At 44.3% G+C, this 11,880-nt stretch overlaps 2 protein-coding genes across 2 annotated transcripts in view; both read left to right on the top strand.

Moving 5' to 3' along the window:
- The window catches only part of slu7 (SLU7 homolog, splicing factor), an 11,484-nt gene extending 4,802 nt beyond the window's left edge, over nucleotides 1-6,682 (top strand). The window contains exons 7-14 of the mRNA XM_063190702.1: nucleotides 38-135; nucleotides 419-486; nucleotides 701-840; nucleotides 1,539-1,700; nucleotides 4,101-4,205; nucleotides 4,497-4,571; nucleotides 4,703-4,822; nucleotides 5,135-6,682. Coding sequence (XP_063046772.1) covers nucleotides 38-135; nucleotides 419-486; nucleotides 701-840; nucleotides 1,539-1,700; nucleotides 4,101-4,205; nucleotides 4,497-4,571; nucleotides 4,703-4,822; nucleotides 5,135-5,314 — 948 coding nt within the window. The 3' untranslated portion in view covers nucleotides 5,315-6,682. The remainder of the gene's footprint in view (nucleotides 1-37; nucleotides 136-418; nucleotides 487-700; nucleotides 841-1,538; nucleotides 1,701-4,100; nucleotides 4,206-4,496; nucleotides 4,572-4,702; nucleotides 4,823-5,134) is intronic.
- Nucleotides 6,683-6,873: 191 nt separating this feature from the next.
- On the top strand, nucleotides 6,874-10,159 carry c1qtnf2 (C1q and TNF related 2). Its single transcript, XM_063190703.1, has 4 exons — nucleotides 6,874-7,348; nucleotides 7,750-8,013; nucleotides 8,730-9,118; nucleotides 9,790-10,159. Exons 1-4 carry the CDS (start codon nucleotides 7,294-7,296, stop codon nucleotides 10,033-10,035), a joined length of 954 nt encoding a protein of 317 aa, XP_063046773.1. The 5' UTR covers nucleotides 6,874-7,293; the 3' UTR covers nucleotides 10,036-10,159.
- Nucleotides 10,160-11,880: the final 1,721 nt, after the last annotated feature.

Below are 11,880 nucleotides of genomic sequence, written 5' to 3' on the forward strand. Positions count from 1 at the left end.
ACTGTACTCATCATATGTACTCTTCTTCCTCTTGTAGTACCTCAGAAACCTGGATCCAAACTCAGCTTACTACGACCCCAAGACCAGAGCCATGAGGGAGAACCCTTATGGCAACACCGGGAAGAACCCAGAGGAGTAGGTTTACACACTACATCCTGGCGCAAATAATCTGAACACTCGTCCTGGACAATAAGCTACATTTTAACATTTGTTGATTGATAAAGGCATCATCTAGTAGATAATTACAATACTTTCCATAGCAGTTTCCACATAGTTTTTTCTTATGTTTCCTTCAAGGTTAATGGTCTCTACTGGTAGCTTCAAGTACAGAGCTATTTCTTGGCCTGATTATGTCTGAAAACTTGGTCGCCTACAGTACAGTTGTTCAGATGTTTTGACAGTGTGTCTTGTGTTGCAGGGTGGGATATGCCGGGGACAACTTTGCCCGCTATTCAGGAGACACCATCGGCATGGCTTCAACACAATGTACGTGCTCCCAATTTCATTTTCATTATGATTGAATTGATGTTGATGTTTTCTTTTTTTCACTTCAGAATAATAAACATTCAAATTATTTGTACAAGTAGCAACACAATGTTAATTTCATTAGAGAGAGTATAGTCCACATTGGTCAGTCCCATCTCATATCATCAATCCCATTCCATTCACCCAAATTGTAAATGTCTTCTGCTACCATCAGTGTTTGCGTGGGAGGCGTATGATAAGGGCTCGGAGGTGCACCTGCAGGCCGACCCCACCAAGCTGGAGCTGCTCCACAAGTCCTTCAAGGTCAAGAAGGAGGACTTCAAGCAGATGCAGAAGGAGGGCATCCTAGAGAAGGTACACAACAGCAAGACTGCAGAGATATAAGATATACTGTATTCCCTTTTTTTCCCTTTTTAGAAAAAGTAGACCACAAGACTATCTATCCAGAGCGATCCTAGAAAAGATAAACTTCAAGACTATCCATTCAGAATGATCCTAGAAAAGTTAAACCACAACGCTATCCATCCAGAGCGATCCTAGAAAAGGTAAACCACAAGACTAGCGACCCAGGGTGAGGCAGTTAAGCCGTCAGACTTGTAGCCCAAAGGTTGCCGGTTGGACTCCCGACCCACCAGGTTGGTGGGGGGAGTAATTTACCAGTGCTCTCCCCCATCCTCCTCCATGACTGAGGTACCCTGACCATGGTACCGACCCACCGCACTGCTCTCTTGAGGCACCATTGGGAGCTGCCCCCTTGCACGGGTGAGGCATTAATGCAATTTCCTTGTGTGCTGTGGAGTGCTGTGGCAGTTGGAGTGTCCCATGTGGGCTTTCACTTCCACTCCACTTCACAATTGTACTTTTGTGTAGAAATGTATGGTGTAAATGGTGAAAAGGTGAAATGCACTGTGTGAAGTGAAGTTTAACCCTAAAGTAGATAGCCCAGTCTGCGTATGGCCTAAATGGTAAAAACAGATGGATATAACTTGTTTGACCCTCTGTTGGCCCTCTCTTCTAGTAATAGTATTGTTGTGTGTTGTGTTGTTGTGCAGTATGGTGGCTCGGAGCACCTGGACGCTCCTCCCCGGGAGCTGCTGCTGGCCCAGACGGAGGAGTATGTGGAGTACTCACGTCACGGCGCTGTCATCAAGGGACAGGAGAAGGCCATCGCACGCTCCAAATACGAAGAGGATGTCCTCGTCCAAAACCACACGGTACGTCTATCTGTCTGTCTATCTATCTATCTATCTATATCTGTCTATCTGTCTGTCTATCTATCTATCTATCTATTAGCGGTGTAACGATATTGTATCGAACAGAGAAATCGTGATGCGCAGAGTAGGCCTGTCACGATAACAATTTTTGCCAGACGATAACGATAACAAGAAATTATCACGATAATCGATAATATTGTCTCTCTCGCCATTTTCAAACAATATAATGTGCAATAAAAAACACTGCTATGCAAGGTGCGGCCTCCTTCTTGAAACATTGAATGTAACATTTGGGCCAGCAGACTCAGAGGTTTAAATAATTAAGATTGACGCCTGCTCCAAGAAGAAATGTGTCAAACAATATAATGACGTAAAAATGCAATACAAATGTGACTACACCCCTTCACATTTTTAAAGCATCACGGCGGGAGATATATGTTTTTAAATACATCCTCATGGAGCACAATAGGCTCTAAATAGACTTTTTTGTATTTATTATGAAGGTAAGTTATATAGTCTTTCTTTAACATTTTCTGTTATTTATCTTTCTCAAGCACACTGAATGGCTTATAGGCCTATCCATGGTGTGATGTAAAATAACCTACTGGTGGGGTATTGTTAATTCACAAATTATTACTTAGACAGCTTATTTCAAACAAATGCACGTTGTTATTGTCAGTCAAAACCCAAATCAGCCCTGTTAAAGGCATTTCAACATCAGCAAAAAGCAAAAGAGCATGAACAGATGCACAAGTTTCAGCTCTCTCTCTCTCTCTCTCTCTCTCTCTCTCTCTCTCCCCGATACCCTCGACCGGAACAAGTTGCAATTCTGCGCACTTTAAAGTCCTTTATGAACGCCCATACATTGATTCTTATGAGTTATGAGTCGCCATGCCTCTGTTTCCCCTGTAGCGCGCTCAACCGTTCACATTCTCCTGGTGTGACAGATTTAAATCCACAAATCTTATCTTCATGATTTGCTTGCGGACTGCCTACTCATATTGTTAGGTCTAAATAAACAAGAAATATAGCGAAAATCACAAAAAGAACAGACAACGAACGTCGGGGTAGGAGGCGCATTGAAATAACAGTGGAAACTCGGCGAGGTTTAAAATAACAGCCTCAGAGCAAGTTTGTCGCGACGGCACCACTATTTCATGTTTGCACAAACACGTCTTCGTCGTGGATATTGGGTTGCTGCGCATGTTTCAAAATGAACATTTGCCTCCGTGTTGGAGCTGTTCATTCCCCTCTCTGAGGAACGCTGCAGATGCGCTGACTGAGACTGGAAGAATATTGCGCTCCTAGCGCTGATTCTTTGTCGAGGCTTATAAGCGACGCGCGGGAACACCAGCGTTCTATTTCAAAGACGCAAGTAGCCAGATCAATGCACTTTTTTCCAACCAGAACTGCACTGAAACTTAAAATTACACCAACATTTAAGCGTCATTGCGCTGCGTTGGCCTATAACGCGTCATCAGTAGTCTTACGGCTACGGTAGAGAAAGGGAGAGAGGGAAAACAAAACATCACGCAAATAACTTATCGTTACTTATCGGGGCCAGAAAAGTGATCGTTCTTGTAAAAAGTTATCGTCCGATTTATTGACTTATCGTATATCGTGACAGGCGTAGCGCAGAGTCATGATACTGTATCGTGATGCGCAGAGTCATGACACGCCCTTTCAAAGTTCTATTACTCTTCAGTCCAGAGATTAGTATTAGTAGTCGCTTGTATCCTACTCTACCTATAAAGGATCATCAAGAATATACATTTAAAAAATTGTGGGGTGTATTGAGCCATAGCTCAAAAATCGTGATACGAACCAAACCGTGAGTTGAGTGTATCGTTACAGCGCTACTATCTATCTATCTATCTATCACCACATGTCTGTACACAATATTACAATGAAATAAAATAAAATACACAACTACAGCATAATACTTTTATTACATATAACATCATAACATCGTCCAGATGGGTGTTGACGAGGACCTGAAACGACAGATTTAAAACACAATTACAACATGTATTACAACAGCATTACGGGTGTTGAAATGTTCCATTTTGCCTAAACAATTCCCTCTTTTGGCAGTCTTGATTTTTTTTTTACTGTGATTAACTTCCCCTAGCATGACCTCACAGGCTTTGTTTTGATTGGCTGATATTTAGCGTCTACTCCTCTAAGTTTTAAGAGTTGCATGACGAACGAGGGCAGTGCCTTGTTTTACATTCAATAGCTGCTCTGTGGCCTCACACACCCTCTCTCTCTCTCTCCCATTGAATTCAAGCCAAATAAAATAGCTAGATTAAAAATAGCTGTCCGCGCTGTGATGTGGAGTGGTGTGGTGTGGTGTGAGTCCACTTGAAGATGACATTGTTTTCCTGTTTGCGTTTGCAGTGCATCTGGGGTTCCTACTGGAAGGAAGGCAACTGGGGCTATAAGTGCTGCCACTCCCTGGTCAAGCAGAGTTACTGCACCGGGGAGGCGGGCCGGAAGACATCGGTAAGCGTCCTCAGATGGTCTACTACTAGCATAACATCTGTTGTTAATAGTATAGTATATAGTTTATTTATAGCCCATTTAAACATTACAGTTGATCCAAAGTTTGTTACAATATCATCATAATGATTATGTTCTATTAAATTAGTCTTGGCGTTAGCGTTGACATTTTCTTTGACAAATATTACAAATAAGTAATGATTTACTGGCAGTAAGTATGATTTTAATACCTTGTTGCTGGTTTTGTAATAGCACCTGTCTCATCATTGACTATACAATTGCCTATTCATACAGAACACCACATGCGTTCCATTTGAGGAGGGCGTAGAAGAGATTCAGGAAGAGGAGGTCCCAAAGACTCTTCTGGAGGTAAGAACTCTTTACTTTTCCAGCTTGATATTAATTAAACTCTCTCTCTCTCTCTCTCTCAAATTCTACCTGTTACTGACATGTGTTATCACTAAAAATAACCACTAACTCAAATTGTGAAATTTCCGCAGCTTCACCGAGAGAAGTTGAAGGACAAGAAAAAGAAGAAGAAGGACAAGAAGAACAAGAAAAAGGACTCCGACGACAGCGACGAGGAGGATGAAGCCAAGAAGAAAGAGAAACTCAAGAAGGTGTGCCCTGCTTTTATCATATTCGTCAATGTCTGCTCTCCTTTTCTCTTTGTGTTGATATTTACAGAAATTGATTACCACCTGGCCATCCACACAACACACAGCAGCGATACCACGACACACACGAGTCAAAGACATAATAAATAAAAGCTAAAAAAAGAGATAGAAACAGTCCATCATAAAAATCCAGTCCATCACCTCCTTGTCTCCTTGTTTCCTCACCCCCATGTTTCCTCACCCCGATATCTCCTGTTCTCCTCACCCCCATGTCTCATTGTCTCTTCACACCCCTTGTCTTGTCTCCTCGTGCAGGCTCTGCTGGCGGAGGAGCAGCGTCAGAAGGAGGTGATGGCGATGATGCAGGTGGACGAGAGGAAGCGTCCGTACAACAGCCTGACGGAGGTGCGGGAGCCCACAGAGGAGGAGATGGAGGCCTTCAGGATGAAGCGGCCGCGGGCCGACGACCCCATGGCCAACTTCCTCTCGCAGTGAGGAGGTCCAACGACCTCAATCTCCTCCTCACAATCAGCTCCTGGTGACTGTCCTTCTCTTGTAGTGAGCTCCCAGACCACCCCATTGGCCTCCTTCCTGTAACAGTGAGGAGTTGCAATGAACATCCTCCTCAGTGAGCTCGTGACAACTGCAATGTCCTGAAGACCCCCAGCCTCTTCCATCCTCCATGTTCCTGACAACTCCATTGGCCTCCACCCTTTCCCCAAACAACACATAGCCATTCTCCTTCCCCATGCAATCACCTCTTCCCCTCACCGCCACATAGCCTCATCCTTCCTTCCTTCTCCCCCAAGGGAGCTCCTATAGATGCCCAATGACCACGGCAGCTGACAGCTTTGACCAGACCAAGGAGAAAGTAATCTGAAAGGCATCCCCACCCAATACATACAGTGTAATGAGGACATCATTCTGGGGGCTCACCTTCTCCCATGGCCCGAAACAACTGACTGTCCCTGTCGGCTTCCCTGCCAATGACCTCCTCCCTTTAGCAGAGAGGTCCTGGTGAACCCTAATGACCCTCTGCTGGCATTAAGGTCTTGCCACCTCGAATGCCAACTTAACCTCCCACAGCGACCTTCTCTTGTGTCAGTCAGCAACGGACTGCTCTTTTACCTGTATCCCACCACAGAGTGTCCCCAGCAGAATTTGGAGGACCACCACCACCACAGCTCAACAGAACTCTGGGCCCTCAGGCAGATGGCTTTTTATTATGTCAGAGGCAGAGATGTATCAAGTAGACATACGTAGAAGTACTGTCACTGATATAATTGCGACACTAGTAGTATGAAAATAAAGTTGCAGCTATGTATCCTCCTACTACTACTGTATTCTCATACAACTAGTGTAATTTACATCTGTGCGTCTATGATCAGAGGTGTACACTCTGCAGTGTCAGCTGACTGTATGTCTGCTTAGGAGGACCAATGTATGTGTTTTTTTATCATACTGTTTTCAGGCCAATCACGCTTGCCTAGTGGTGACCAAGGGATGACCGTCTGTCATGTAACAAGTCTACTTGTTACTTATGAACCAAGACGAAGCATTCTGTCTAAGATGGAAGACTTTCTCTGTGTACATTTGGAAATGTGCAAGAGGATCACTTCATACAGCACGAACACAGAGTGTGGGGGAAAACAATAAAATGTTTTATGTAATTTGATTTTGTAGTGAATATTTTAAGGTGGATCTATTTTGTCCACTGTCTGTTTTGGTATCCCATGAATATCCAGCAAGTATTGTGTTTTAGTTTAAAACTCTCTGCGTTAAAGTGTACAAATATTGTTTTCCCCCTGGAAACTTGCCTGGTGTAATAAAAAAAAAACACTTTTTTGCAGAATTATCTCTTCATGGCTTGCTTGTTTTGGTGTCATATGTCATTTTAAAACATGGTGGCTAATGTTGCCTTAGGCTACGTCTTACCAGCTGTTGTATGTTAATCGTTTTTTTTCCATGTTCCAAAAGGGAAAAAAACACATCTGGCGCTCACACGACCGTGCGCAGCCAAGAATGATGTCCCAATGCAATTTTGCTACGCCCAGATACACGAGAACTTGTTGCACTAAAACATGTCAAGACAGGACATTAGAAGGACATGCCCGAGTAGGCTACAGTGTTGGGCAAAGTAATCTTTCTACAATGTAATTATTTTAAAGTTTAATATGTTACAGATGTTGGCGCGGTTGTGTTTTGTTTTCCAATGTTTGTGGCCGCTGATGCGCGTCAGGTTGGAACTAACTTGCCAGAGATGACATCATGGTGAAAGTATTGCCTGAGAGAGTTATCGCCGAGATAGAATGCACTGAGTGGGATTGTGGTGAGTGTGATTTGGGTGGGATGAAAAGAAACATGATTCCCTCACCGACATAATCTCAAACAACACGCGGAGAAAACAATCGCTGCAGCCTCGTTATTCCCCTTCATAGCGTCCTTGTTTGGTGTTAGGTCAGTGCCACATTATAATGGAAGCACTGGCGCGGTTACACTGGGATGTTCCATACAGATCTCGAACAGGGTGTGAGTACATTTTGTTTGCAGTTAATGCATATCGTCCATTTTGTTCTGACGATCAATGTTTTGGATACAATTATATGACTGCTCTGAGGTCCAACTTTACATTTTGCCAATACAGTCAAACCATTATGGGGAAACTGTAGGTCTACCCACTGCAGTTGTATTACAGCTATTGTAGGCAATTAATGCAGTTATTTGGACAGGAAAATACTGCAATCCAACTAAAAAATGCAGTTTTTCCCCATAAGGGAATATGGCCCAATCAGACTGTAGTATTAATACTCTGAAAGTCCCAATGACAAGAACTGATTGCACATCTGCAGGTCTTTGAAACGGTTGGGTGCACTTTGCCTTTGTCTGACTAATGATATTGAAATTGTGGTGCTTTCCCCCTTTTGCTGCAGTTGGCACCATACTCCAGCTTCACATGCTAATAGTGTTTATACTGTCGTCCGTCTCGACCAACACCCCAATCAACAACAGCAAGAAGCCGGGCCGCAACGTAACCATTCAAGCCTCCCAGCTGGTTTGCAGCTACCCAGGCCCCGAGGGGCCCCCAGGTCAACCAGGGGCCCTTGGCCCTCCTGGGATAATGGGCAGGATGGGGGCCCCGGGAAAGGACGGACTGGACGGCAAAGATGGAGAGATGGGAGAGAAGGGGGAAAGAGGTATGCTGATGACACAGCACAGCTGCCTTGTGTGTTTACACAAAACAATAGAGTAGAGTTCCTTTTCATCCCGAAGGAAATTAAGGTGCCAGCAGTTTACACATTAGACAAGATGCACATAGAGCCTACACATTTGCAAGACAGATTAAATGGGCATTCGACCCAGACTGAGCAGAAGCCATCTGCAAGCTTCTATTCAATTATCCTTTCTCTGAGTATGAGGGTAAGACCAGGCTAGAGTCAGCACGGCTCTGATTCAATCTGTGTAAAAATATCACAATGCATTGTGCCACTGTACTGTCCTTATAATGTATTGCCAACTGCTATCATGTTGCCAGTTGACACTGCAAGCATGTTGTTACTGCTATGCCATTAGCCAAACTCAAAGTTGTTTTAATTCAACAGATCATGTGTTTCTATTGTCTCAGTTGTATGGCTGTACTGTACTGCACTTCCAGCACTTAAGTTCGTATATGAGTCAAGGCAGGTGATCCGAATACTTTTGGTAATATAGTGTGCATACAGTGTATGTATCAGAGCTGGAAATTCACTTTTACCAGCTGCGCCACAAAATATCTGCAGTCACACAATTTCTAAATCATTATTTGTGCCCCTTCCACTCCCATATTTTACCAGCATGTGATTGGTGTGAATTTCCATCCCCTGCTATGCATGTGATATTAAAACACAATTTCATTATATGGCCTCTTGTTCAGGAGATGCCGGCCGGCCTGGAAACCCCGGTAAGCCTGGCCATCAAGGCCGTATGGGGTTGATCGGCAAAGCAGGACCCCGGGGCCTCAAAGGGGTGCGTGGGGCCCCCGGCTCTGCAGGCACGGGGGGTTCCAAAGGCGAGTCAGGCGACGTGGGGGAACCTGGTAATGGAGGGGGCTGCAACTGCGGTTCCAGGGCCCGCTCTGCCTTCTCTGTGGCGGTGACCAAGAGCTACCCGAAGGAGCGCACGCCCATCCGCTTCAACCGCGTGCTGCTGAACGAGGGCGGCCACTACAATGCCAGCAGCGGGAAGTTCTTCTGCACTTTCCCAGGAATATACTACTTCACCTATGACATCACCTTGGCTAACAAGCACCTGGCCATCGGACTGGTATGTAACTTTACCTTACATTACATTACACTTAGCTGACACTTTTATCCAAAGCAACTTACAGTTATTTACAGTAGGAACAGCAGGTAGGCCTATAGGTTATACTGCCACACCTTCTTCCTATTGGTACGTATACAGTAGGATGGTATTTGAATCTGCAATCCGCTGATCCAAAGCTCAACAACCATTAGGCCACGGCTGCCCATAACAACTGTAGTTAAATGTGATTGAAATACTGATTCTGCAGCTTTAGGAAAGCAGTAGTTATGGCACTGATGTGTTCAGCCATTCACAGTTTGTTTTATTTAATCTCTTCAGTGCGGTGTGATTGCCAATTCCTAGGCCGGCACATCATGTTTTGTCTGTGTTGCCTTCAGTCTTATGGATAAGATCTTGAAACTTCAAATACGTATGTGGGTCAATGGCAATGTTTGTAGTAGCAGATATCAGCGTGGTGCAACCACAACTAATGCCACTATTGTATGGATTAAATGGTTTTATCAAGGAAGCTTATTAAGAAAGCATATGCATTGCTTCTACATTCATTACTAATAATTAATGGGTATTAACTGTGGTTGTACCACCTGAGGTTGGTACTAAAAAAAAGTACTTGACCCATGTGGCAATTACTACAACATAACGTCTGTTAACAAACACAACATCTGTTACAGGTGCACAACGGACAGTATAAGATCAAGACGTTTGACGGCAACACGGGAAACAACGACGTGGCCTCCGGGTCGACCATTTTGCGGCTGAAGAGGGACGACCAGGTTTGGCTACAGATCTTCTACTCGGAGCAGAATGGTCTGTTCTTCGATCCTTACTGGACAGACAGCCTCTTCTCCGGGTTCCTCATCTACGCTGACCAGGACTTTGATATGGAGGAACAAAAAGCAGGCGAAGGATCAAGATGATGATATACTGTACACACTATACTATACAGGTGAAGAAGTGAAGAATGGATTAATGAATGGGCAAACCAGACCCCGGCCCAGGGGGTGTCAGGTCACAAGGAGCCAGAATAAACTGGACCGTCCCAGCCTCCCAGCCTTCCCTAAGGAGCCTCATACAACAAGTAGCATACTGTACATACTATATATAGCAAGTACAATGTGATGATGGGAGAGGGGTCCAAAACAATTTTCTGCCTAGAGCCAGTCTTGTCCTGAATTCATCCCTGTGTAGAATACATTATTTTGTCATGTGGAGTGAGGTGTGGTCTACAGCTCAAATGCGCCTTTGGTTTACAAAGATATAAGGTCTAGTACCTTAACTGTGCAAACACATCGAATGCATCAAGAGCAACAACGACAACAGAAGTAATTGACTTTGTATAGAAGAGGAGGCGCCAAAGACAAAGAAGGGATTTGGGCGACACAAACAACAGTTTGCAGTTAAACTTCAGTGAATATTACTGTGCAAACACACCAGAAGAGACAAACGCTACAAAGAGTCGCTGGACTGTCCTCATAGTAAGAGCGACACGAGCGATAAAAGTGTAAGAGTATGACCATTAAAAGCAGAATGCAAGCATTCCGACAAGTTGACTGCAGCAGCTGTTGTCAAACCGCATCATAGGTCGTTAGCATAATATTCGCTGAAGGTCAACTACAAACTGTTGCTTGAATAGGGCTGCTCGATTATGAGAAAAATCAATATCGCGATTATTTCAGTCAATATTGATATCACGATTTTTTAGAAGATATATTTTTTAAAAGGATGGAGCAGGCTTCACCCAACAAGTTCTTCCTCCCTCTAAGCTAGATTTATGCTTCGGACGCATAGAATCTGCGTCCGTCCGTTTTCTGTCTATGCGAGTCCACGCCCCCCTCTCAGAGGCTCTGCGCCCGTCGTCGAGCGCCTCGAAAAAATTCTAACTACCCGTCGGACGGACGCGGAGTACGCAGACAAGAAGGCGTTGTGATTGGTCGTCTCGCTACTTCCTTGTTCTGTTCTTGTGGCAGCGCAATGCCAGTAGTTTGCGAGAGCAGAGCTGTATTCTGTTAAAAACTTTATTAATGCCTTGTGTGTAAATGTGTGTAAATACACGAAGCTACAAGCTAAGTAACAAACAATGCATCAGTTGAACACTCGTGGCACAATGCCTGCGGTTTTACTACCGTTCCTCCACCGAATGTAAACACACATTGGCAGAATCAACTGTCTTTACATGCTTGCTGAAAACAGACTGGGTATGTCAAATAATGATACCAGTGCATTGCCTTTGCAATTTGTGTGAAAATACCTAGCTAACCGGGATAGAAAGCAGCATTGCTTAATAATGACCGCAGTGCTTACAATGTAGTGAAAGTAGCCTAATCGCGCAATTTCAAATGTGGCTCGCGACGAGACCTCGGACCTCGCAGAACTCGCAGATGCATGAATACAATATTGGTTCGTGGCCACTCCCACGCGAGTTTTGACGAGCGCAGTTGCAGAAGTCTAATCTGACCTAAGAGTGCCCACTGAGGAAGGCAGAACGCCGAAACGCGTCTGTGTAATAATAAAGAGACCTATGCATGGTGCAACCTTTTCTCATTTTTCAGTTTTAAAAATGCTAAACAATTCACAATCTTCCCTCCCTTCAACAGTGTGAGTGGAGGGCCATAGAGAAACACACAGTGGTGTTCTGCATGAGTGTTGGTTAGCAAGTCTGCTCTGTGCTTGCAATGGCTCAAGTGGAGGGGAATGCATTGCACTTAATGTAACCTACCATTTGGCACTATAGACAAATGCCACAAATATTGTTTCAAATCAGT

The sequence above is a fragment of the Engraulis encrasicolus genome, chromosome 23 (genome assembly GCF_034702125.1).
Source record: "Engraulis encrasicolus isolate BLACKSEA-1 chromosome 23, IST_EnEncr_1.0, whole genome shotgun sequence".
Classification (NCBI taxonomy): domain Eukaryota; kingdom Metazoa; phylum Chordata; class Actinopteri; order Clupeiformes; family Engraulidae; genus Engraulis; species Engraulis encrasicolus.

What these genes read in the sequence shown, in the direction of transcription:
- c1qtnf2 (XM_063190703.1), top strand. Translation starts at nt 7,294, where the DNA reads ATGGAAGCACTGGCGCGGTTACACTGGGATGTTCCATACAGATCTCGA. An exon ending in ATACAGATCTCGAACAGGGT is followed by an intron (nt 7,349 to 7,749) that starts GTGAGTACATTT and finishes CTTTTGCTGCAG; the next exon opens with TTGGCACCATACTCCAGCTT. An exon ending in GGGAGAGAAGGGGGAAAGAG is followed by an intron (nt 8,014 to 8,729) that starts GTATGCTGATGA and finishes CCTCTTGTTCAG; the next exon opens with GAGATGCCGGCCGGCCTGGA.